This window comes from Suricata suricatta, chromosome 3, assembly GCF_006229205.1.
Source record: "Suricata suricatta isolate VVHF042 chromosome 3, meerkat_22Aug2017_6uvM2_HiC, whole genome shotgun sequence".
Lineage (NCBI taxonomy): Eukaryota > Metazoa > Chordata > Mammalia > Carnivora > Herpestidae > Suricata > Suricata suricatta.
The window spans coordinates 148,145,991-148,172,422 of NC_043702.1; the positions used below are offsets into that span (position 1 = coordinate 148,145,991).

Below are 26,432 nucleotides of genomic sequence, written 5' to 3' on the forward strand. Positions count from 1 at the left end.
GGGGGGGGGGGAGTGCCTGTGAGGTTGCAGGAGTAGCCAGCATCCCTTCCTGTTTGCCCAACCATCATTTCTCTTGTATCCTCACTCCAAGCATCCTGAGGCCTCTGGGTGAGAAGGCAAATCAAGTGAAGTTTCCACTCTTTATTTTGTTTGTTTATTTATTGTTTGTTTGTTTGTTTTTTAAGTTTCCTCTCTTTAGATGCAAGAGGGCAACATGTCTGGAAGAAGTACTAAGCAGGGCAGGGGGCAGGAAAGATCCTGGGGCACTGAATATTGTAACTGAGTGAGGTTTTGTGCATCATCCGGCGGCCTCTTCCTTTGAAAGATGAGGAAATTGAGGCCCAGAGAGGGCAAGCGACCCACTCAAGTCATCTAGTACGCAATGAAACTACATGATCATAGTCATCACGGCTGCGATAGTGCTGAGCTTTTCCTTTGTGTGAGGTCCTACTGTAAGTGCTTTCCAGGGATTATTTGACTTAATCCGTTTAATCGGGGCCAATGGTCATTAGCATTATCCCCAATTTACAGATGAGCAAACTAAGGCCCGGAGTTTAAGTCGTAGCTTGCAGCTATCACACAGCTGGGTAGAGGCAGAGTTGAGGACACAGATCCCGAGCTGTCGGACTTCAGAGCCTGCAGTGTGGCTGCTATACTGTAAGGAAGCCTGGGAGGCACAGGTTTACATTCTACCTTTGAGGCAAAACTAATTGGAAAGGTCCCATCCTGTGTTGTGTGGAGCCTGGTTGGAGGGGCCAGTGGAGGCAGAGAGACCCTTCGGAGCACAGTGTATGAGCAGGAAGGGGCCCTTCATGCCACACTCACCCAGCCTCGGGGCAGGGGCAGGGAGGCCCCCAATCCCAAGTTCCTGGTTCTCTGTCCTCCGGGCCTGTCTCTTCTCTTGTTCCCCCTTCCTCGGCTTTGCCCGCATCAGGGGCTCCTCTCCGGCTCCAGGCCATGCCCACAGCGAGGCCAACATTCTCTTGTTCTTGTGGTGCTGTGGTTTGGTTCATATTTGGGATTCTTCTGTATCTATAAAAGGAGTTCAGGAGAGATAACAGGTGTGGCTCTGGCCAGGACAGTCATGGAGGAGGCATCAGGAACTACTCTGGTGCAGTATCTTACCACTCTATTTTCTGGTCCTCGCTGTCCGCTGCCATCGTGATAGAGGCCATGTGTGTAGCAGTTAGGGGTTTGGACTCTGGGACCAAACCCTCTGGGATACGTTTGAGTCAATACATAAAAAGCTCTATGAGCAGACTCAGCTGTTACTAGACTTCAGCTTAAATATTAGGAAATGAGCTCCTTTTCCTGTAGCAAGGTGATCTTATCTGACGGACCCTGAGCAAGATGCCTGTCTCCGCTGAGCTGTCTCCTCTGAAAGATGGGTTGACAAGTCACCTTAACAGTCCCACTGCAGTGGGACTCACTGAATGCTCATTCGCTCCAGGCTCCTGAGGCACTCAGCCTAGAAGCCTGCACCCCGAGTCTCTGGGGCCGTGTCTGGCCCCGGGCACCGCATGGCAAACTGCTGTGAGGACAGCCTGGGCTGAGGGAGGGCCCACTCGCTCTGCCTGGGGCATTCGGCAGCTTCCCTCCCGATCCCCCCCTATTTCCTGGACTCCAGAGCACCTGTACCCTGAGTGCCCCCTCCTCATTTCTGGGGCCCAGCTCTCCGGACCTCCAGGTAAAGAATGTTCAGATGCCAACTGTCCCCCAGGGGCTTTTTGTGCTCCCTTAGGTGTAGGCAAGCAGGATCCTTACTCAGTGCCCCGTGCCTCAGATTCCTTGTCCCTTGCTCAAACATGTGAAGGCCGGCTGTGATGCCTGGGGAATGCTGGGGTCAACAGTGCCACCCAGAGGGCCAACCCAGGTCTCCATTTCTCCCCCTGCGTGCTCTCTGATCCTCTGCCCTGCACATGAGGTTTCCCAGGCGCCCAGAAGACCTCCAGGACTCTTACCTCTGGGGTCATTCTGGGGTCCTGTGGCCGGGCCAGTTCCAGAGGAGAAGCTTGCCACTGACATGCTGATCTGGGGTGCCTCACATCATTTCTATAGACATGGATTCCACAAAAACATATTGCCTGGGCCCCTGCCACCCTGGGGGGAGGGGTGGTTTTGCCCTCATCCCTTCCCCAAAGACATCTTCAGCCTTTCAGGTGTGTAGACAGGGAAGCCCTCCTGGGGAGAAAGCTGACAGATCCCAGTGTCCTGACCAAACTGTGACAGAATTGCAGGTGCGCTGATGTCCAGCTCTCATCGCTTCCCCAAACATCTCCTCTGCTTCTTCTCCACGGTCTTCCTCAGCCCTGCCTCATTCCAGAAGCCCTTCTGAGGCACCCTCCGGGCCGCCTGCACAGCGGCAATGCCTCTGGCAGCCTCTAACACCCTACTAACGGGGCAGGGTGCAGAAGCAGGACCCTCTGGGGCACGGAAGCTGGGGCAGGAGGGAGGGGTGCGGGGCAGGTCAGTGGGCAGAGGGGGGACCCCCTCTCTGTGCGCACGCTGTGTGGGTCCTCCAAGCCCTGTCCTCCCCTTACAGGATGCTGCAAAACAACCAGCTGGGAGGAATCCCCGCAGAGGCGCTGTGGGAGCTGCCGAGCCTGCAGTCTCTGTGAGTCACGGTCGGGCTGGGCTGGGGAGCCAGCTTCCTGGGGCCTGACTCACAGCCCCAGGCCCCCTGCCTCGTCTTTCCCTCCTTTCTGCAGGGTGGGGGTGGGGGTCCCTTCTCTCTCCACGTTCTAGACAAAATGCTGCTCCAGGCTTTGGTTTTTTTCGGGGGGTTTTGTTGTCGTCAGTGTGTGTATGTGTACACTTGTGTGTGTATGCGGGAAGGAGGGCTCCAAGCCCCCACCGGAGGACTGTGGGAATGGGACCTCCCTAGGCGGGGCCACCAGAGCAGCGGTCCTGGGGTGTCTGGCTTTCTGCCACTGAGCCTGGGGCGGAGGTTGGAGATTGCCGCCCTAAAGAGGTGTCAGGAAGGAGCTATCTCTCCCCATCTAGACTCCTCTAGGCCCCAGGTCTTGGGGGCTGGGCTAGGCTCAGACACCCATTTCCCCTGCCTGGGGGTGGGACTGCACTGAGGGACTCACTGGCCACCCAGGACAGAGCCATGTCTTCAAGGAGCCCTGCAGTTCCCCTCTCACCCAGTAGGGGCATCATGGAGGCAAGACTGAGTCCAAGGGCGGAAGCAGAAACAGGTGCTAGCTAGTGATGTCAGCCAGCTAGCTATGATCCTCTGCGCCAGGTGCAGCGTTTTATTCACACAGTGCACATCGCGGCGCCTGGGTCATGGCAGGTGTCTAATACATGCCTGCTGAACCAACTGCATTTTCAAGTACATCTACATCTAATAGGAGTGTAAATAATGTTTTGAGGAGAAATCGTAGTTGAAAGACAGGAGTGGGCATAACATTTAGCCATGGGGGAAGCCAAGACACAGTGAACATGCACCGGGTCAGGACGCAGGCCTCTGGCATCCTATGCCTGTGGGTTCTGTCATGGTCCCTGCCCAGGCCATGGGTGTAGAAGTCAGATAACTCTAAACTGTCCTGATTGCCTCAGGTGGAAGGACCAAGGAGGTGGGAAAGGTGGCTTTCCTGCCCATAACCCATATTCATGCCCCCTTACACTGTAGACAGAGGGGCCCAGCCGTGGGGGCCCTGGCAAACTATCTGTGCCACAGCCACCCACGGTCAGGGCTTTCCTATCCTACCCCTGGCCTGAACATTCCCTATCCTCCGCTTCTGTGTCTGCACCCCAGTGCCCCCACTTCCTGATTGTCCCACCCATGCCTCCCCTCCTCTCACCTTCCCACCTTCCATCCCAATAAGTGCTGGGCCTCTGGCTGCAGGCACCTTTTCTCCCTATATCGAGCCACCACTGAACAGGGCCTGGCAGCCCAGCACCAGAAGATCAAAGGCTGGCAAAACCTGCGCTTGATCTCCACCCCCGAGGACAGACTAAACATTTGCTCAGGGCACCAGCAAGACAGGGGCAGCCAGAACTGGAGGGATGTGTGTGTGCAGAACTTGACATTTCATCCAAAGCATCAAAGAGGTATTTATAGGGAAAAAATTAGACTTTTGCTAGACTTCACACTTATTTTAAGGTTAAGTTTTGCTGGTTTGTTTGTTTAATTGTGAATCACATCTTTTGCCTGCTTAGGGATTCCAAAGGTCTCGATTTTCAGACTTAGGCATGCTGCTTTGGGGCTCTAAGACAGTTTATTCTGCACTTTCTGAGAAATGGGCAGCCCCTGTGGCTGGAGGGGGGTAGTAATTGGCTTCCACCTGTAGCCCTATTGCTCCCCATTGTCTGGGTGGGTCAGGACGGGGGACGGAGGCCCAGTCTCCTCCTCCCACAGTTTAAAGGCACATGAATAGATTTTTGCCTCTTGCAATCCATCCTGTGAGAGAGCACTGGCCTGTGAAGCAGAGAACTTGGCTTCAAGTCCTGGCTCTGATCCTCACTACTGTGTCACTTACCCTCTCTGTGCCTCGTTTTCCACCTTCAAGTTGGGGATAATTATCTTCCCTGCCTATCTCACAGAGTTGTCAGGATGATCAAATATATAGTGAATGGGAGAGGGATTTGTGAAAAGAAGCCTCCACACGGCTGTAATGTGTGGCGATGCTATGATGTGATTATTCCTTTACCCAGCCAGAGATCCATTCATTTTATACACATTTTTGAGGCTCTGCAGCCTCACCTATCTTGAAGGGTTAGTAAAGGTCAACCAGGTGAAGAGTCAGGAAAGGATATTCCAGGCAGAGGGAACAGCACATACAAAGACACAAGGATAAGGGACCAAGAAAATGCTAGAGACTTTACAAGGCAGTGAGTTTGGCTGAACTGTGTGTGTGTTGGAAGACTGGGGGGAAGGACAGTGGTGGAGAGAGATCTGGAATTAGCAAGGTAATGCCTCACTGGTAGCCACGAGCCTTGTGAAGGATTTGGTCACTGGTGAGACACAGAAGAATTTCTAGCAGGAGAGCAATGTGATAGAGTTTGCATCATCATAACATTACACTGGCAGCAGTGATGGAGGACTGCCTGGAGGTGTGGAGCCGGTGAAGGGGCCGGTAAAGCAAGGGCACCTGAGGCTGAAGAAAGGCAGGAGTAGTGGCGTAAAAGAAGTTGATGGATTCTAGAAATATCGAGATGCCGTGTCTTCAGGACTCTAGAGTCGGAGGTCCTGGGCCGGCTCCTTCACTTACAACCTGTAGACCCTTGGGCAGATTAGTTAACTTCTATGTTTTCATTTCTTTGTTAGTAAATTGGAGGTGGTGTCTAAGTACCTCAGTAGGCTAGGAGGAAGTGAGTTAATACACATTAAAAACCAAGTACCTTTTGTTGCTACTACTACAGTTCTTGCTGCTAGTAGCATAGGCTGGATGTGAAGTGGGAGCGGAAGGAGAGGAGTCAATTTGATAGCTGTGTCTCTGACTTTCATATCTGGGTAGACAGAGAGGCTGGTCACTGAGAGCCTGGCACATAGTAAGAACACAGTGTGAGTGAGTAGTGAACCCAGAGGATGAGCACTCTGGGGAGGGGCCCAGGGAAAGGGGAGACACCGAGGTCCTTGTGGACCTATTGAATTTGAGGTACCTGTGGGTAGGGTGAACAAGTGTCTTGGACAAACTGGAAAGGGGTCACTCAACATGCACAACATCATGTATGTGTGTGTGTGTGTGTGTGTGTGTGTGTGTGTGTTGGGAAGAAGAGGGGGAGTGCATAACTGAACTCAAAGGTTCTATTTGGTAGATGTTATATCCTGAGCTATTGGAAGCTGGGAGCCTCTAAATGAGGCTCTGTCCTACTAACTCAGGTCTCTCCATCTCTCCATCTCAGATAGCGACAGTAAAACCACCCCAGGTGGCTAGGCTGAGAGGAGAAGATGAGAGCAAATGACAATTGTGGGAGCCCCTCCATGTGTCAGTGCTACATGACATGTTTTACATACGTGACCCAGTTTCCTTTTCACCAAAACTCCTCTTTAATAATTGCCACTTCTGTTGGCAGATGAAGAAATAGAGACTCAGGGACTCTTCCAAGGTCAGTTAGTGAGTGGGGAAGGCAGGACTATCGCCCAGTGTTCTCAGACTCCAAAGGCGATGCCCTTTCCATCACGCTGCAAGGAAAGCAAGTCACTGTTGGTGGCCAGCACTGGGTGGTCCTCCCGCCTTCCTGACAAATACCAACAACTAGAAATTTCTCCTTCCTGGAGGAAGTCTGTGACTCAGAGAGGTAGTGTATAGGAGACACATCCCTGCCCATACCCCTCCTGGGGGTGGTACATCCTTCCTAGAGCAGACAAGATGCACCTAGGGGCTCAGGTCCCCGAAGGGGCTGTTCCTCATCTCCAAAAGGGAGAGTCCCTGCACAAACTCATGGACATTCCTGGAACCACAGAGAAGGTTCAGTCCTGTGGTTCACTTTCTATCAGCTAGAACCAGATATTGGGGAGAAGAAAGTACGTTTGGATTAGTCAGGAGTGGGGCTAGGTTTAGGGGATGGGGCCCTAGGTAACCAGTTGGACATGGTACACGGGCTGTTTGGCTTGGCACCTGGAAGGGTAGGACACAGCTCCACAGTCCCCCCTCCCTGGATACACTTGCTTCTTCCCCGACCAATGTGGGAGGGAGAGGATGGCAATGCCAGATGTGTCACGCCAGGCTTGAGCCAAGGCCAAGAGAAACCACGGGAAGCCAGTGGAGCCTGGGGGAAAATAGAAACTGGGTGGGGGTGAGGCAGGGCAAGGGGGAGAGAACATGGAAAAGCAGAAAAACAGCCCAGAGAGACCTCAGGACTGGGCTGGGGTGGGGCCCAGGAAGCGCAGGCTGGCTGGTCCCTGGAGAAGAATCAGAAAAGCACAGTGGCAGGAATAAAGGGGAGAAAACAGGAAGACAGCCCAATCCTGGACACCCTCCGGGGAGAAATGCATAATTGCAAAGGACAGCCACATGAAACTGGCCAACATTGTGCCGAGCTGGGGAAATTAATCAAGAGCAGTGCCAGACTCCAAACTGAAACCCAAGTTAGAACCACCACAAGCCTCTCAGCACAAGCCAGCCAATCTATAACACATCAGCTGCCTGCTTCGGAGGGGGGAGAGATGGAGAAGTCAGGGGTGGAGAAGTATGTGGTGGTGAGGCTGTACCTATGTGCGTGGGAAGGCAGCTGGGCTCAGGGTGCTGTGGGAAGGAAGGGGTGGCTACCACTGATCACACTTCAAAATGCTAAGCACGTTCATGTCTCATTTCATCCTGAAATCCCTATAAAGTGGATTCTATTAATCTCATTTTATAGATGGGGCAACTAAAGTCCAGAGAAGTTAAGAAACTTGCCCAAGATCACACAGTTAGGATGTAACTGAACTGGTATTCTATTTCAGTACAGATTCCAAAGTACCATATTCTTAACCTCTATCTCTTAACACCCCCTCTAGGACACAATGCTTTAGGGTCCAGAGACCTGGATTTAAGTCCTGGCTTTGTCACTAAGAAGCAATGAGGCCATGGGCAAGTCTCCTCCCCTCTCTGGGCCTAAAGTTCCCCATCTTTAAAGTGGGAGGGTCAAATGAAGTGACTGGCAGACCAGGTGTCCCAAGAGGAAGGATTCATGCTCCTGAGATACAAGAACATCCTAAAGGGGTTATTGACTCTGTTTCTCAATCACTTATGATTGCTGTGTGTTTGCTGTCTCTGGGTCTCCGTTTCTGTCTCTGTGCAATGGAGAGCATCCTTCTGAACTCTTCCAGTCTCCTGGGAATCTGTGAGGGGCAATGAGGAGGAAAGACTTGAACTTCTCCAGGAGAAAATGACTAAACCATCCTGCCAGTGCCAGAGGTCCTGTTAGGCCAAGGATTAGAAAAGGTGAAATCAGGGGGCTTTTGAGCAGGTCCCCCTCATTTCATACCTCTTACCCTCCCTCCAAGGGACAGTTGTTCCCCCAGACAGATGACCACAGCCAGATTGATGATAACCAGCCCTTAGATGCCACTTTCCATGTGTGAGATGCTCCTACTTCTTACCTCTCTTACTCCTCACAGCAGTCTTCTGGGATGCTTCCTGGTAGTTGTCTCATTGCCCCATTTTACAGACGAGCAGACCACTGAGGCACAGGCGGGTGATGTGACTTGGTGTTATTATGAGTATAGAGCAGAGCCACGGTCAGAACTCAGGCAGCCTGGCCCAGAGTCCACACACATGACTGTGGTTCTGGGCTGCCTCTCAAGGGCAATTCTGAAGCTGCTGACTGAGAGATGACAAGCCTTCAGGAATGGATCATCCTGGGATTCTGAGACCAAGATGTTTCCAGAGCACCTGCTCCCAGGGCTGGCTTTGGGTTGTGCACTCTGCTGGGGGATGCCCGAGAAGCCCAGATTGGGCTGTTTCAGTTTTTACTCTGGGCTTTTTAAGGTTGAATGGAGACCATTTTGGGCTGCTGTAACAAAGTCCCATAAGCTGTGTGGCCTACAAATGGCAGGAACTTATTTCTGACAGTTCTGGAGGCTGGAAGTTTGATATCACTTTGCTAACGTGGTTGAGTAGGAGGGTGAGGGCCCTCTCCTGAGTTGCAGACTGCTGAATTCTGGTTGTACCTTCATGTCTGGAAGAGCAGAGACAGGACCCCGGCTCTCTCCTGCCGCTTACAGGATCACTAATCCCATTCACCCTCGTGACCTCACGTAATCCTAATCACCTTCTAAAGGCCTCACCTCCTAAATCCATTCCTCTTCAGTCCATAACAAGGGGAGGGTGTTGGTTGCTGGGGAAGCCAGGCTGACTATGTGGCTTCAGCATTGATCCCTAGAGACCCTTGACTTTGATCATAACCCCCAGACTCCTTGAGACAGGGCCTGAGGCTGGTTGTGCTAATAACAGTCTCTTTGTGAGGAGAATTAAGATCTTTACAGGGGCCCCTGGGTGGCTCAGTTGATTAAGTGTTTGACCTTTGGTTTTGGCTCAGGTGATGACCTCACAGTTTGTGGGTTCGAGCCCCACATCAGGCTCTGCGCTGATGGTACAGAGCCTGCTTGGGATTCTCTCTCTCTCTCCCTCTCTCTCTTTGCCCCTTCCCTGCTGTCTCTCTCTCTCTCTCTCTCTCTCTCTCTCTCTCTCAAGATAAATAAAGATTTAAAAAGAGATCATTCTGGAAACTTTTCATGAGGAACAGTTTTTTTCTGTGTTACCCTTGCAAGGACTTGCATGTATAGCTTATTTTACAGACACACCTGAGAGGGAAATTGCTCTGCTCAAGAGCCAGGGGTGGAACTAAGTAGGGTCTTTTTGTGGTGAGAGCGATAGAACCCAACCATGACTTACCTTACCACTCACAGCCTCCCTGAAACAGATCTTTAAAAGGCCCCAGTGGAAGGCCTGGGGAATTTCAAAAGAAAGAGCCAGTTACACATGGGACTGGGGAATTCCCTCAAAGAGCCATTTTCTTGGCTCTCCTGAGCACCGTGGGAAGGAGGAGGACATCACTAAGGAGAGAGGGATGAGGAAGGTGCCTTTGGGGGAGAGAATGGGCCAACACAGTCATGAATAGAACTTGTAAAATAGTGGTTCTCAAAGTGTGGTCCCCGGACCAACAGCATCAGCATCACCTGTTAGAAATTGACATTCTCAGGCCCCACCCTGGACCTACTGAATCAGAACTTCTGGTCTAGAGAGACCAGCAATCTATGTTTTAAGAAGTCCTCTAGGGTGCCTGGGTGGCTCAGTTGATTAGCATCCAACTGCAGCTCAGGTCATGATCTTGTGGTTTGTGGGCTTGAGCACCTCATCAGGCTCTGAGCTGTCAGCACAGAGCCTGGAGCCTGCTTCAGATTCTGTATTTCCCTTTCTCTCTGCCCTTCCCCCACCATATTGCTCTCTCCCTCTCTCTCTCTCTTTCAAAAATAAATAAATGTTAAAAAAAAAAAGAAGTCCTCCAAGGGATTCCATGCACACTGAAGATTAAGAACCAATCCAGGAAGAAAGAGCATATTTGTTTCCTTGGGCTGCCATAACAAATTGGGTGGTTTAAAACAACAGAAATCATTCTCTCGTAGTTCTGGAGCCCAGAAGTCTGAAATTAAGGTGTCAGTGGGCCTCTTCCAGCTTCTCTTGGTGGCCAGCATTCTTTGTGTCCCCATCCTCCAATCTCTGCCTTCCATCCTCACGTGGCCTTCTCTTCTCTTTTCATCTCTCTCTGGTTTCCCATCAGGACACTTGTCATTGGATTTAGGACCCACCCAAATATTCCAGATGATCTAACCTTGAGAGCCTTAACTACACCTGCAAAAACCCTTTTTCCAAAGAAGGTCTCAGTCACAAGTTCCAAGAGTTAAGACATGGACTTGCCTTTTAGGGAGCCACCCTTCACGAGGCTGCAAGGAGTAAGATGGATAGTGGGGAAGAGCAAGCGAGCCTGCATCCTAGGGGAAAGGGCATGGGGTGAAGAGCTGAGAGTTGAGTCAGAATGAAAACAGGAGGCTTAGAGGGAGCAGTAGCCCATGAACCAGCTGTGCAGGCATCTGGCAAAAGTAAGGTCCATGGCTGGCAGGCAGCAACAAGAACAAGGCCCTGAGGTCTGGGCAGTTCTGATCCAACTTGCAGTTGGCCATGGAGAAGCCCCAAAGCTGCCCCTGAGCCCTTCACGTGATCTAGCAAATATTGTCAGTGCCACCCAATTTGTCTGCCAGCTGGAGAGGGCCCTGAGGCCCAACCATGCTGTGGGGCCCAGCTGAGGGGTCCCCAGAGACACACGAGGTGGCAGATGGCCTCCCTGGCACAGCTATTTCAGGCTCCATGATTATATGCTACTGTATTTGGATCTCCTCAAGGTTCCGGGAGTTGATTACTACATTCGTCTGGAGCAGAGGCTGCTCTGAGGTGGGTGGGTGGGCGGGCACGTGGGCAGCCCCCTGCATACAATGAAGCTCTGAACATGGGTAATTTGGCTCCTGGAGATTCTAGGAGAGTGTCCTTGGTGGGCTGGGCCCTGGGATCCTGTGGACATTTTTTCAGCTGTAAATGCTGGTCTGGGATAGAGTTTGCCCAAGCGGGGCCACCCAGGAGCAGTGTGGTGCCTTGGCCCCATGGGGAACACCTCAGCCCAGACTTGTGGGTCTCCTCACTCTCCTGCCCGCTGAGTCCCATGGCCTGAGAGGTGTGAGAGGCAGGAGCACCCCAAGTGGGGACGTGGGAGCTGATAACTCAGATGTGGTTTAGGTACACATGGGCCCGAGGTGGAGCCAAGAAGTGGGTGACCCCTTCCCCCATGGAGAGAAGACAGAGGCAAGTTTCCCTCTTCCTGTATTAATGCCCTCTCTGAGCAGCTGACATCAGGACAGAGCCCTGGTTTGGGTTCTGGGTATGTCTGGAGGAAAGAGGAGATCCAATCACTAGTATCCATCCATCCATCCGTCCATCCATCCATCCATCTATCCATCCATCGGTTTGTTTGTTCAGGCTTTGCTAATGCCTAGCAGAAAAGTTCCTGAGATCAGTCATAAAACAAGGGCCTGCCTTTCAGTGACTCATGGTTTGTTGTGGGAATATCTCACACACACACACACACACACGCAGACACCCATCTTTACCCTGCCCCTCCCATCCACTGTGGTCTTAAGCTTCTAATACAGAAAAAGTCAGTGCAAGTGAACATGATATAAAATTAGTGTATAAAAGCAAAATGGGAGTTGATGAAAACCAGGTGAAGCCTAGTAGGGGTGTGTTAAGAATCATACTGGTGGTTAATGTTTGTTGAATACTTACTGTGGTACCCGATTCTAGGCTAATGCTTAGCAGATATCACCTTTGTTCCTTGCAACAAATCTCTATGGGAGGTACCATGAGTTCCATTTTATAGAACAGAAAGTTGAGGTTTAGGGAGTGGATCACAGACTTGATAAATGGTTCGTCTGAATTCTAAGCCCGTGGGTGCTCTTAACTGCGATCCTAGACTGTGTTGAAGGGCAGCTGGGAGGGACCTCAGATGTCTTTTCCTACGGTCATCTGTGCCACAACACTTAGGGACATTTACAAAGTGCAGATTCCCAGGCTGTTTTTCAGACCTCCTAAATTGCAATCTTGAAGGCCAGGCCCCAGGACTCTAGATGTGAGAAACATCCTCGTGGGTGCTATCAGAGGCAGAGCCAGATTTGGGAACCCCTGTTCTGACCCTCACTACTCCACACGGGCCAGCAGCGGAGGCCTCCTGGAGCTGGGGGAGGATGTAAGCTCTCAAGCTTTGCTCCAGACCTAGTGATTCCAAATCTGCATTTTAACAAGACCCACCCTTTTACCTTTTAGGCAATTACTATGCAAGTAAAATTTGAGCATCACTGGTCTTTTGTCCAGGAGCTTCTAGGGCACACTGCCTCTCCCCAATCTCAACATTCTAAGTCTTCCATTCACCAACACCCCCCCTTCCCATCTATGCAAAGTCCTCAAGCCTTAAGACCCCTTTTTATGTCCCCTGCAATCATTCCCACATATGGGGTGGAAACACAAGGTTGGGGATGGTTTGGTTGTGGACCCACCTAGAGGCAATGATGAGAAGTACCAGATAATTTCTTGGAGGATGCAGGTGGAGACATAACGGGTTAGATTTTGGGAAGAACTTTCTGGCTATCTAAAACCACAGGGAGGTTAGAGCACTTCCTCCTGAAAGTCCTCTGGAATCACACTGCCTGCACCTGGCCTGGGGGCAGGAAGGGGTTTGACCCCATCTCACTCCAATCCACTCTTGACGTTTTCTGGGAGCTCACAACATCTTGTTCAAATTGTGTGCCACGGAAGCCTTAGAGTAGTCTGGAGAGGAGGTGAGAGAAGGTTCAGATGCCAGCAGCCAGCTTCCCCCTGGCTGCACCCCTACAACAAGCTGCCTGCTGCCGCCCCCCCCCCCCCCCCCCCCCCCCCCCCCCCCCCCCCCCCCCCCCCCCCCCCCCCCCCCCCGGCCTGCCTCCATCCCACCATCGCATCATCCAGTCATCCCGGTGAGAGAATGAGAGAAGACTGTCAGGGGCTGGGAAGGTGTGGTCTTTTCCGAGAGTCCCTGAGTAATTTTCCACCCATGTATGAGCCTTTGGAGCCAAGGTGGCTGCCAGCCGCTTGCTGGAGTGTGGAAATCCACACACCAACTGGAAAAGGCCGTGAACACACCGGGCTCCTGCTCTGGCCACTGGCAGAGGCTGCGTGGGTGGAGGCTGCCCACCCCAGACCACAGGACCTTAGAATACCCAGTGCAAGGCTCCAATGGGGTCAGCCAGTCCAACCGCCTCTTCTACAGGTGAGGAGACCAAGCAGCAGAGAGGGGAAGTGACTTTCTCAGCGTCACCCAGTGAGTTAGTGGTGGTGCTGCAGCTAGCTGGACCCCAGGCCAAGCCGGCAAATGCTGTTTTGGTCTGAAAGGAGACGATCTATTTATGAGCCTCGGTGTCCTCTAGGTGGATCTAAGATCAGTTGTTCTGGAATATGACCCCCTTGGGGACTGTCTCACAAGCGGAGGTGACTTTTCTTCCTTCACTAGCCCTAATGCCTGTTTTTGGAAGTGTCCCCCTTAAATAAAACAAATCCAACATGGAGCTGGTCAGGAGGACTTTGGGGACCTTGGAGGGGCCTGGGTGGTAGGAAGGGAGGAGAGAAGGCCCATGGTGCTTGGTGGTTATGAGCTGCTTTGAGGTGGTGGCTGTTAAAAGGGTGCTGAGACTTGGGGGGCCCTGACAGCCCATGGAGAGGCGGTCACTTCTGTCCCCTTGTGAAGTTTGGCCCCCCAACTCTCTCCCCAGTCCCCATGTCTCCTACAAGAAGTTAACTCTTTCTCTGGAGGATTTTTCAGGGTGTCCTGCCCTAGTCACCCTGTGAGTAGGGACTACAGCACCTTTCTGGGGCTGGAGGCCACAGAAGACCATCAGCAGAGGTAACCTTGGCCCGATGCCTCTCCTCAGGATCAAGGCAACAGTTTTAGATAAGACTGAGGGAAGAGAAGGAAGGAAGGCAGAGGATGGAAGGGAAGGCAAGAAGGAATTTCCTTTGAGTGTCTCCCATGTGACAGACATGACACCAGGTGCCTTCAGTGGGCTGATATTAATTCAGGACCACCAGTACCATTATTTTTTTAAATTTTTTTAATGTTTTATTTATTTTTGATACAGAGAGAGACAGAGCATGAGAGGCGGAGGGGCAGAGAAAGAAGGAGACACAGGACCGGAAGCAGGCTCCAGGCTCTGAGCTAGCTGTCAGCACAGAGCCTGACACGGGGCTTGAACCCATTAACGTGAGATCTGACCTGAGCCACAGTCAGAGACTTAACCAACTGAGCCACCCAGGCGCCCCACCAGTACCATTATTGAAGCATTGCCCCAGGACCCTTTCAGCTGCCACTTTCTCTCATCTCCTTCCAGTCCACACCAGTCGCCTCCATTTTGTCCCTTCCAATCTGGCTTCTGTGGCCCTCTCGGACAATCAGAATGGCTCTTACCAAGTCCCTGGACCTTCATGAAGTCCAACAGGCTCCTTCCAGGCCTTATCTTATGTGATCTTATAGTGGCAGAAGCTAGTGTTGACCACTCCCCCTGAAGCTGTCTGTTCCCGTGGCTTCTGTGCACGGAACTCAGGCTCCCAGCTCTCCCCTACCTCTCTGGCCTCTCCTCATTTTCTTTGTAGACTCCTCTTCCCCTGCCCATCCTATAAATGGCAGAGTTCTTTGGGGGCTCTTTCCTTATCACTATGTTCTGTTCCTCAATTTGTCCCCCTGCAGTTTCTTATCTGCCCATGGACTCAGTTAGCCTACACACTGATGGCTCTGGGTCTACCACTCCAGCCCAGATGGACACACGACCTGCCTAGTGGAATCTCCACCTGGATAAGCCAACGGTCCCTTAAACTGAACATTTCCCTAGAGGTTCTTCATCTTATCTCCTGCAAGTACTCCTTCTCTAGTATTCTGTCTCAAGAAATGCCACCGCCATTCATCCAGTTCCCCCGTCCAGGGATTTGGCAGTCATCTTTGATGCTGTCACCACTTCCGCATCTCATCAGTCCCAGTGACTGTACATCCGGATTGCTTCGGAGTAAATCCTCTTGCCTTTACTCCCTTGTGCACTGTCGTTTTCCTGCCATCATCCCTTGCCTGGCCCTGCTTCTGTTCTTTTTTTTTTTTTCTTAACTTGTTAAATGTTTTTTTTTTTTTTAATTTGTTTTTTGAGAGAGAGACAGAGCTCTATCAGGGGAGGGGCAGAGAGAGAGGGAGACACGGAATCCAAAGCAGGCTCCAGGCTCTGAGCTATCAGCACAGAGCCCAACATGGGGCTCAGACTCACAAACTGTGACATCATGACCTGAGCTGAAGTCAGATGATTAACCAACTGAGCCCCCCAGGAGCCCCCTTACTTCCATTCTGAAGTTGCCTTAACCCGTCCCCCATGCTGCGTGCAGTCTGATGGGTCTTAAAACGCAAATCTGATCATGTCACTCCCCTCCTTCAAATTTTCAGGGGCTCCCAGATGCCCTAAGACAAAGCCCAAACCCCTTGGCTAAGCTACCCCTGCCCTCCTCTCCCTACTTCACCCTCCCAGCCTTTGCTGGAGTCAGAGAGAGAAACTTGCAACTCTCCTAGCCTGCAGCCTGGGTTCCTGCTCTTTGCTGCCCCCTCTGCCTGCAACACTCGCTCCTATTTCTCCATCTGCTTGCCTGCCCAAGTCCCATTCGCCCATTAGGCCTTAGCTTAGGTGTCTCCTCCTGCAGGAGGCCTTTTCTGACCCCACATCTATCCAGCGCCCCTGTGATGCGCTCACAGAGCTGCCTGCAATTCTTCTGTTCCTTTTTATTTCACTTCCTTCTTTACTCTGAGTTCCATGAGGGTAGAGACTGTATCTTTTTAAATTCAGGATTTCCCCACACCTAGTACAGTGCGTGGCACAGAGTAGGCACCTAGGTCTTTGCTTGTAAATGTATCAATTAATGAATGAGGAAACAGGGTCAGGGAGAAGTACCTTACTCAATAACACACAGTTTGTAAGAACAAAGGCTGGGGTTTACACTCAGATGCGTCTGCTTCTTCTGTCCATACTTCTTACCTTCCTGTGGATGCTTCCTGAGAAGACCGGAGAAGCTCTGTCACTTTTAGGGGAGGTCGGATAAATAGCAGACAGAGCTGAGAAGGGAGTAAGGGCATGGGGGTGACCCAAGGGGTTTAAAGCTAGAGGAACACAGACTGCAGCCTGATGCAGACAGCGCTGGGGCTTCGGCTGTGTGCGGGGCCCTGCGTGCTGTGTATCCACAGATAGAAGGTGTGAGCGGCGCTGTAGCCCTCCTCCATCGGATGGTGTGTTGTCGGGGCCGCCCTGCAGTACTTGTCTCAACCTACATACAACAGGAATGGGAAATAAACTGATTTCTTAAAAAGCCATGTCATACCTTCCAAAGCCAAGAATAACATTATTTCAAACGACCTGTGGCTTAGGGTTGATCTCTGTCCCTGCAGCCCTTGGCCCTGTCAGCAGGGAGCTCTCACTAAAATAAAGAAGCAGGGGCTGGGGTAGCGCCTCCTGAGGCTGACTGCTTGGGGGGCAGTCATAATTTCCGGAGCTCCAGGTTGGGGTGGGGATGGGGATGAAGAGGAAACCGTGGATTCCTCCCAGCCAGGGAGTCAGGAGGCTCTGTCCCCCAGCTGGGACAGCCCCCCAGCTCATTCCTCTTTCCTTCCTGCTCTGTCAGCTGCAGCCCACAGGAATGAGGCCGCTAGGCCTCCTCAGGGAGCCACCAGGCCTTCTGGGCCAACGCAGCTGCCTCGGCCCCCAGCCCCAGCCCCTGCGGCTCCCCTGGCCCCAATTAGCCTGCTGCTCAGCTGCACGTCTGCTAACCTGGGGCCTGAAGGGCCTTATGGTTAACCCCCTTTGGAACATCTGGAGTGCAGGGGAGGGGCCCACCTGGAAGGGAGAGGAGGAGTGGGGGGGGGCAGAGGGAAAAGGGACTGAATGGGAGAGTGTAGTCTGGTGTGTGGGGTAGGAGAAGTGGTGGGGAGGCTGGAAGTAAGCAGTCCCTGGATTCTTAGCTCTGATTGTTGAGGCAGAATGGTCAGAGGGGGTGTGGTGATGGGTGCGGCCTAAGCCTCCTCCACGTCGCAGGTGGCACTTAAGTAAGCTTGTTCCTCTGATCAGAACCCACCCCCAGATGCCCCCAAGGACTCTCTGGAGCAAATCTTCCTTTGAGTTCTATCTGCTTTCACGTTGGTGTCCCTACTTTCCACTCATTCTAGTGAAGTCATTGACCCCAATCTCTCCCTAGTTCCTCAAACCTGTCCTCTTCTCCCTCCAAGCTTTGGCTTAAGTTCTTTCTCAGCCAAGGACCCTTTTTTTTCTTTCTTTCTGCCAAGCCTTACCCTGCTACTTCCTATTTCAATGCAACACTTGCCTCCTCCATGAAGTCCTCCTAGACTGATTCTATCTGACTCTGAGCTCAATGGGCACATGGAGAACACTAGGTACTAGAAGCAGGGATCCTCAGTCTTCATAACCAAGAGGGCAGGAGGGGAGGCCATAGCCAGAGCAGAGCCAGAAGGATTCAGGCAGAACTCTTTTGTCTTTACAGGACCTGGAGGAGAAGCTGATCAGAATTCAGATTTGTGGAGAGGGACAGGGTGTGGGCACAGACAATAAATACTCTTTAGGTATTGGCTAGAGATCTGATTTCAGAACTAGGGGGTTGGAACACTAAGGGGTGACCTTCTGGCAAGTCTGGGAAGTTCTGAGAAAGGGTTCCATGCCTAGCCCAGGGCAAATGGCTACCCTTCTTTGTTCGTCTCCGACAAGTGTTCTGAATCTGACTGGGTCCAAGCTGCTCTGAGTCTGGAAAGTCCAAGGGCAGAAGGAACGTAAGTCTTAGGGAGTATTTGGTGGCTTTCTGGCACGGTGCCAGGCATGCGCATGGGCTCTGTCACCCAGCCCCTTAATCAAGACTCACCCGTCCAGCCTGGGAGGAGCCTGGCAGAGGTCTACCGTCCTCTGAGTCCTGGCTCAGTCTGGGGCTCTCAATGATGATGACCCAGAAAATCTGTCTCCTTTCTGCTGAAAGGGTGTTGTATGACTTTAGCTCTTTCTTTGGAATTAGCTGCTCCCTTTTTTTTGGAAGCCAACTCTGTCATTTTCGAGATTGAGGATCATGGGAAAATTGTCTAAACGTCATGAGCCTCTTGGTTTGTAAACTGGGGATAATAAAGTGACTGTTATGAAGATTTATGAGAAAATGCATAGATAATGAGTAGAATCTACACCAGGTATATCCTACATGCACAACAAATGGCGGTCCTATTATTAGACTAAACTCCAGAAGTGTCTCCCAGTGTCATCATTTTGCACCAGTGAGGGGACAAGAGGAGGAGGATTTGGGTACCTCAGAGAAACGCTGGCTGTGGGGCAGTCAGACTCTGAGGGCTAGGCTGTGATCTTTCACCACCTGCCAGGCTCTGCTGCAAAACTAGCTTACCCAAAGAGGGCTAGATTCTCCCTCAACCCCTGACCCCAGAATGGTCCTTCCAGGTGGTCGTCACCCTGCAATGAGGAAGCATGTATCATCCATCTCATATCCCTTTCATCGTGCAGATCTATGGTCAGGACCAAGTGGGTGCAGTGGCCTTCGGTGAGTTTACAATCAGGACACACAGAGCATGTTCACAAACAGTCCATGATAGAATACGGCAGGGACAAATAAGAGGTCCATAGTACAGTGGGAAGAGGGCAGCTAACACGTGCTGGGCTCCTGCAAGGTCAGGTGCTGTGCCTGCTACCCCATGGCACTGAGCATCAGATTTGAGATTTCACCTCTGTATCTAACATCTAACTCCTTACGGTTCTGCATAAGTGCAAGTTTGACAATCTGATTTTTTTTTCTTTTTGGTTTTATACGTTTATTTTCAAAGGGCAAACCACTTAGATAATTTATTTATTTGTTTTTTAATGTTTATTAGTTTATTTTAGAGAGAGAGAGAATGTGCACATGCTCACACAAGTCAGGGAGGGACTGAGAGAGAGGGAGACACAGAATCCGAAGCTCACTCCAGGCTCTGAGCTGTCAGCGCAGAGCCTGACGCGGGGCTCGGTCCCATGAACTGTGAGATCTTGCCCTGAGCCGAAGTCGGATGCTCAACTGATGAGCCACCCAGGCACCTCCACTTAGATAATTTAAATAAAAGTCCAACAGAATTACTCTGTCCAAGTCAGCAATGATGCCAAAATGCGTCCTCACTCCCAGACACTTGCCAGTATTGTCTGAGTCTTTTCTCAGTGAAAACAGGGGACTGATACCTTATTCCTAAACAGCTTTCCTATCTGCAGTGAAATCTACCATTTCCTGTGGACACCTTGACTTTTCCACGTCTGTCTCAGCAATTTCCATCATCCTCCGAGCCCATGGTAATCTCCACTTGGTCCAACTAAACTGGGGGATTTCATAAAAATGGGAGTCTACTGAGAGCTTTCCTGGGTCAGTCTTGTCATAAAGACTCAACACACAAAGAAAACACAATCCTTGATTCCCTTGAACCTCAAAGGGGCAGTGTCACGACGCTGGTGGCACAGCTCTGTGACTCCACCTGGGGCCTAGAGCAAAGGCAGGAAGTTGACACTGTCGCTGAACATAAAAGGCCTCTAAACACAAGCACAAAGCTGCAGCTATCTTTCCCAAAGCTTTTAGGGCTTTAGAGAAGCCACATCATCTGATTCTAATTGTGGCTGTGAGGACACATGGAGTCACCAGGCTGATAGTCTCAGAGCCTGACAACCCAGCTTCTGAGAGGAGAGGGCAGCTCCACGGTGTGCGGGGATGCCTTCCGGTTGGGAAGGTCGGCAAAGCTCCGTGGAAGAGACAACCCTTACATTGGGTTTTGAAGGTAGAATAAAAGGCTGGCAGGTGGAGATAGGGCGGGAGAGAAGGGGCCTGAGCAAAGAGTGGAGGCAGCGAATTGGAGGCACAGTAGTTGGCACACTGGTTTGAGGGCCGGGGAGGGGAGGCAGACCTCCCTTCCGGAGGTTACAGCACCACGCACCAGCCTGAGAGAGGAACTGCAGAGGGGCCTGAGCCTCTGATGACCAGCCAGGGACCGTCTCAGAGGCAGTGGAGGCCACTGCTGAGTTTTAACAAATCTATGCCTTTGAGAGGGCACAGGGGACTTAGCTGAAGGAGGCCACGGCAGGATAGGGCCTACGCTGCAGCAATGGCCCTGGGGTCAAGAGGAAAGGGTCATGGCCCTGAGATTCCATTGCTGGGGCTTGGTGACTGCTTTGGTAGAAGAGCCAGGGAAAGAAGGGACACAGGGGTAGACATGAAGCAGGGAGTCTCCTTCCATTGCTCGCTCTCAAATCTTTCCCTCGCCAGTGCCCTTCCCCGCGCGGGCTCTGCAGAGAGCTCCCTTGCTGGCCTCCCTCATCCCAGCAACTCCGGAGCCTGGGACTTAATTATACACTGACGCACTTTGTTTTTAAAAAACATGTTTATTTTTGTTCTGACTCATTGTAGAAAATTTAGAAAATACAAAAAATAAAAAGAAGAAAATAAAAATCACCCACAAGTCTACCACCCAGACACAATGCTTGTTAACATTTCTGTGTCATTGTCTATGAACACACATGTTCTTATAAACAGACATGCTTCCTTTGTGACATGTTAAACCTTTGCAAATTATTTGGGATCTGTTTTGTTGTTTCGGTGAGATCGTACTAATATAGTGCTGATGTAATCATCTTAGGTTTAAATATTTTTTAAAATGGAGATATCATTCACATCGCATAAAATTCACCCTTACAAAGTGGACAGTTCAGTGGTTTTTAGCATATTGGCAAACATATGCGTCCATCACACAATCTAATTCCCCGGGCATTTTCATCATCCCCAAAAGAAAACCTTTGCTCTTTAGCAGTATGCCCTGTCTCTCCTTCTCCCAGCCCGTGACAGGCGCTAACCCACCTTCTGTCTCCCTGGATTTGCCTGTTCTGAACATTTCATATAAATGGAATCATACAGTATGTTGCTTTTTGTGTCTGGCTTCTTTCAGTTAGCATGGTGTTTTCAAGACTCATCCATGTACATATTCTTGCATGTATTAGTACTTCATTTCTTTTTGTGGCTGAAAAATATTCCATTGTATGGACGTACCACATTTTGTTTACCTATTCACCAAGCGGATGGACATTGGGTTGTTTCTACTTTTTAGTTATTGTGAATAACGCAGCTATGAACATTGTGTAGACATATGTTTTCATTTAACTAGGAACATATAACTAGGAGTGCAATTGCTGGGTCATATGGTAACTCTATGCACAACTTTTTGAACTGGCAAACTATTTTCTAAAGTGGCTGCTTCATCTTACATTCTCACCAGCATTGTGTGAGGGTTCTGATTTCTCTATATCCTTATCAACACTTGTTACTGTCTTTTTTGATTATAGTCATCCTATGGGTATGAAGTGGTAGCTCACTGTGGTTTTTGATTTACATTTCCCAAATGACTAATGAGATGGAGCAGTTTTTCATGTGCTTATTTGGCAATTTGTTTATCTTGTTTGAAGAAATGTCTTCTCAGATCCTTGGCCCATTTTTTATTGGATTGTCTTTTATTGTTGAGTGGTAACAGTTCTTTATATATGCTCGATACAGGTCCCTTATCAGATATATAATTTGAAAATATTTTCTCCTGTTTTGTGGCTTGTCTTTCCATTTTCTTTTTTTTAATGTTTATTTATTTTTGAGAGAGAGAGAGAGAGAGAGAGAGAGAGAGAGAGAGAGACAGACCGTGAGTGGGGAAGGGACAGGGAGAGGGAGACACAGAATCAGAAGCAGGCTCCAGGCTCTGAGCTATCAGCACAGATCCCGATGTGGGGCTCAAGATCACGAACTTTATGTAAGATCATGACCTGAGCCAAAGTCAGATGCTTAACTGACTGAACCACTCAGACATCCCTGTCTTTCCATTTTCTTCATAGTGTCCTTTGAAAAACAAAAGCTTTTAATTTTGATGAAGTCAAATTTATCTATTTTTTTTCTTTTGTTTCTTATTCTTTTGGTATTATATTTAAGAAACAATTGCCTAATTCAAGGTCAGGGAGATTTATGTCTATGTTGTGTTCTGAGCATTTTATAGAGTTTTAGGTCTTTGATCTGTTTTGAGTTAATTTTTGTATATGGTGTGAGGTAAAGGTCCAAGTTTATTCTTTTGCTAAGTTGTTCCAACACAACATTTCCATCACCCCAAAGACTATTCTTTGAAGACTATTCTTTCTCCTATTGAACTGTCTTAACTCCCTTGTTGATATCAACTGCATATTAAAGAACAAATTTATTTTTGAATTCTGTTTTATTCAGTTGACCTGTATGTCTATCCTTATGCCAGTACTATACTGTCTTGTTTATTGTAGCTTTGTAGTAAATTTTGAAATTGGGACATCTGAGTTCTCCAATTTTTTCTTCTTTTCTGAGATTATTTTGAATATTCTTTTTGGGGGGTACAGATGGGGTATACAGAAACCTTTTGTTATTTTGTAATGTTTATTTATTTATTTATTTATTTTTAAATAATAGTTTATTGTCAAATTGGTTTCCATATAACACCCAGTGCTTCTCCCCACAAGTGCCCCCCCTCCATGACCATCACCCTCTCCTTCCCTCTCCCTCCCCCTTCAGCCCTCGGTTCGTTTTCAGTATTCAATAGTCTCTCATGATTTGTGTCCCTCTGTCCCCAACTCTCTTTCCCCTTCCCCTCCCTATGGTCCTCTGTTAGGTTTCTCCTGTTAGACCTACGAGTGCAAGCATATGGTATCTGTTCTTCTCTGCCTGACTTATTTCACTCAGCGTGACACCCTCGAGGTCCATCCACTTTGCTACAAATGGCCAGATTTCATTCTTTCTCATTGCCATGTAGTACTCCATTGTGTATATATACCCCATCTTCTTGATCCATTCATCAGGTGATGGACATTTAGACTCTTTCCATGATTTGGCTATTGTAGAAAGTGCCACTATGAACATTGCATCAGCATTTCTGTATCCTTTGGGTAAATTCCTAGCAGTGCTATTGCTGGGTCATAGAGGAGTTCTGTTGATAGCTTTTTGAGGAACCTTCACACTGTTTTCCAGAGCAGCTGCACCAATTTATATTCCCACCAGCAGTGTAGGAGGGTGCCCGTTTCTCCACATCCTCGCCAGCATCTATAGTCTCTTGATTTGTTCATTTTAGCCACTCTGACCAGTGTGAGGTGGTATCTCAGTGTGATTTTGATTTGTAGTTCCCTGATGATGAGTGATGCTGAGCATCGTTTCATGTGCCTGTTGGCCATCTGGATGTCCTCTTTGGAGAAGTGTCTGTTCAGATCTTCTGCCCATTTCTTCACTGGATTATTTGTTTTTCGGGTATGTAGTTTAGAGAGTTCCTTATAGATTTTGGATACTAGCCCTTTGTCTGATATGCCATTTGCCACTATCTTTTCCCATTCTGTCGGTTGCCTATTAGTTTTTTTGTTGTTGTTGTTGTTTCCTTTGCAGTGCAGAAGCTTTTTATCTTGATGAGATCCCAATAGTTCATTTTTGTTCTTGATTCCCTTGCCTTTGGGGATGTGTCAAGTAGGAAATTGCTGTGATTGAGGTCAAGGAGGCTGCTTCCTGCTTTCTCCTCTAGGGTTTTTATGGTTTCCTGTCTCACATTCAGGTCCTTCATCCATTTTGAGTTTATTTTTGTGAATGGTGTAAGAAAGTGGTCTAATTTCATTCTTCTACATGTTGCTGTTCAGCTCTCCCAACACCACCTGTTGAAGAGGCTGTCTTTTTTCCATTGGATACTCTTTCCTGCTTTGTCGAAGATTAATTGGCCATACACTTGTGGGTCTAGTTCTGGTCTCTCTTTTCTATTCCATTGGTCCATGTGTCTGTTTTTGTGCCAATATCATACTGTCTTGATGATGACAGCTTTGTAGTAGAGGCTAAAGTCTGGGATTGTGATGCCTCCTGTTTTGGTTTTCTTCTTCAATATTTTTTGCCTATTTGGGGTTTTTTTGTGGTTCCATACGAATTTTAAGATAGTTTGTTCTAGCTATGAGAAGAATGCTTGTGCAACTTTGGTGGGGACTGCATTGAATGTGTAAATTGCTTTGGGTAATAATGACATTTTAACAATGTTTATTCTTCTGATGCATGAGCACGGAATGTTTTTCCATTTCTTTGTATCTTCTTCAATTTCCTTCATAAGTCTTCTATAGTTTTCAGCATACAGGTCTTTTACATCTTTGGTTAGATTTATTCCTAGGTGTTTTATGGTTTTTCATGCAATTGTGAATAGGATCAATTTTTTGATTTCTCTTTCTGTTGCTTCATTTTTTGGTGTATAGGAATGCAACGATTTCTGTACATTGATTTTGTACCCTGCAACATTACTGAATTCATGGATCAGTTCTAGAAGGCTTCTGGTGGAGTCGATCGGGTTTTCCATGTAGAGTATCATGTCATCTGTGAAAAGTGAAAGCTTGACTTCTTCTTTGCTGATTCTGATGCCTTTTATTTCCTTTTGTTGTCTGATTGCTGATGCTAGGACTTCCAACACTATGTTAAACAACAGTGGTGAGAGTGGACATCCCTGTCGTGTCCCTGATTTCAGGGGAAAAGCTCTCAGCTTTTCCCCATTGAGGATAACATTGGCTGTAGGCTTTTCATAAATGGCTTTTATGATGTTTAAGTAGGTTCCTTCTATCCCGACTTTCTTGAGGGTTTTTATTAAGAAAGATACTATATTTTGTCAAATGCTTTTACTTCATCTATTGACAGAATCATATGTTTTTTTTCTTTTCTTTTGTTAATGTGGTGTATCACATTGATGGATTTGTGAATATTCAACCAGCCTTGTAACCCAGAAATGAATCCCACTTGATTATAATGGATAATTATTTTTATAAGCTGTTGAATTCGATTTGCTAGTATCTTGTTGAGTATTTTTGCATCTGTATTCATTAAGGATATTGGCCTGTAGTTCTCTTTTTTTGTTGGGTCTCTGTCTGGCTTAGGAATCAAAGTGATATGTGCTTTGTAGAATGAGTCCAAAAGTCTTCCTTCCATTTCTATTTTTTGGAATAACTTGAGAAGGATCGGTGTTAACTCTGCTTTAAATGTCTGGCAGAATTCCCCTGGGAATCCATCTGACCCTGGGCTTTTATTCGTTGGGAGATTTTTGATAATTGATTCGATTTCTTCAATGGTTATGGATCCGTTCAGATTTTCTATTTCTTCTCGTTTGAATTTTGGTAGTGCATATGCATTTAGGAATTTGTCCATTTCTTCTAGATTGTCCAGTTTTTTTGGCATATAATTTTTCATAGTAATCTCTGATGGTTGCTTGTATTTCTGAGGGATCTGTCGTAATTTATCCATTTTCCTTCATGCTTTTGTCTATTTGAGTGTTCTCTTTTTTCTTTCTGAGGAGCCTAGCTAGAGATTTATCAATTTTGTTTATTTTTTCAGAAAACCAACTCTTGGATTCATTGATATGTTCAATTGTTTTTGTGGATTCTATCTTGTTTCATTCTTCCCTGATATTTATTATTTCTCTTCTTTTGCTGGGTTTGGAGTGCTCTTGCTTCTCCCTTTCTAGTTTCCTTAGGAGCTCTGTTAAGTTTTGAGTTTGCGCTTTTTCTAGTTTGTTGAAATAGGCCTGGATTGCAATGAACTTTCCTCTTAGGACTGCCTTTGCTGCATCCCAGAGAGTTTGGTTTGTTGTATTTTCATTTTCATTTGTTTCCATATATTTTTTAATTTCCTCTCTCATTTCCTGGTTTGCCCAATCACTCTTCAGTAGGGTAGTTTTTAACCTCCCCATTGCTCCCTTGCATTTCCATATGAATTTCAGGATCAATTTGTCAATTTCTGAAAGAAAAATAAAGGACACTGGGAGCTTAATGTGAGTTGTATTGAATCTGTAGATTAATTTGGGGAGTATTGCCATCTAAATAATATGAAGTCTTCCAATCCATGACTATGAGATCTCTCTCATTTATTTACATATTTATTAATTTCTTCTGACAATATTTCATAGTTTTCAGAGTACAGATATTGGACTTCTTCTTGAATTTATTCCTAAGTATTTTATTCTTGTTGATATTATTGTAAATGGAATTTTCTTAGTTTCATTTTTGGCTTCTTCATTGCAAGTGTGTAGAAATACAATTGATTTTCATATATTGATCTTATAACCTGCAATCTTATAAACTAACCTTATTAATTTATTAGTTCTAATAGTTTTTTTATTAGGTATTTTAATGTTTGATGGGGGTGTTCCAGTTTATTTTTCTGTTACATTTTTCTCACCTATTTATTTTATGACATGGACTTTAGTTTTATTTTGTAAAGGTACTCCCAACCCCTGCCAAAAAAAATCCCACTGGGATCTTAGAGGGAATGACATTAAAT

At 48.3% G+C, this 26,432-nt stretch overlaps 1 protein-coding gene across 1 annotated transcript in view; it reads left to right on the forward strand.

The window, feature by feature from the left end:
- The window catches only part of LGR6 (leucine rich repeat containing G protein-coupled receptor 6), a 121,919-nt gene that overhangs the window by 35,828 nt on the left and 59,659 nt on the right, over positions 1-26,432 (forward strand). The window contains exon 4 of the mRNA XM_029933148.1: positions 2,543-2,614. Coding sequence (XP_029789008.1) covers positions 2,543-2,614 — 72 coding nt within the window. The remainder of the gene's footprint in view (positions 1-2,542; positions 2,615-26,432) is intronic.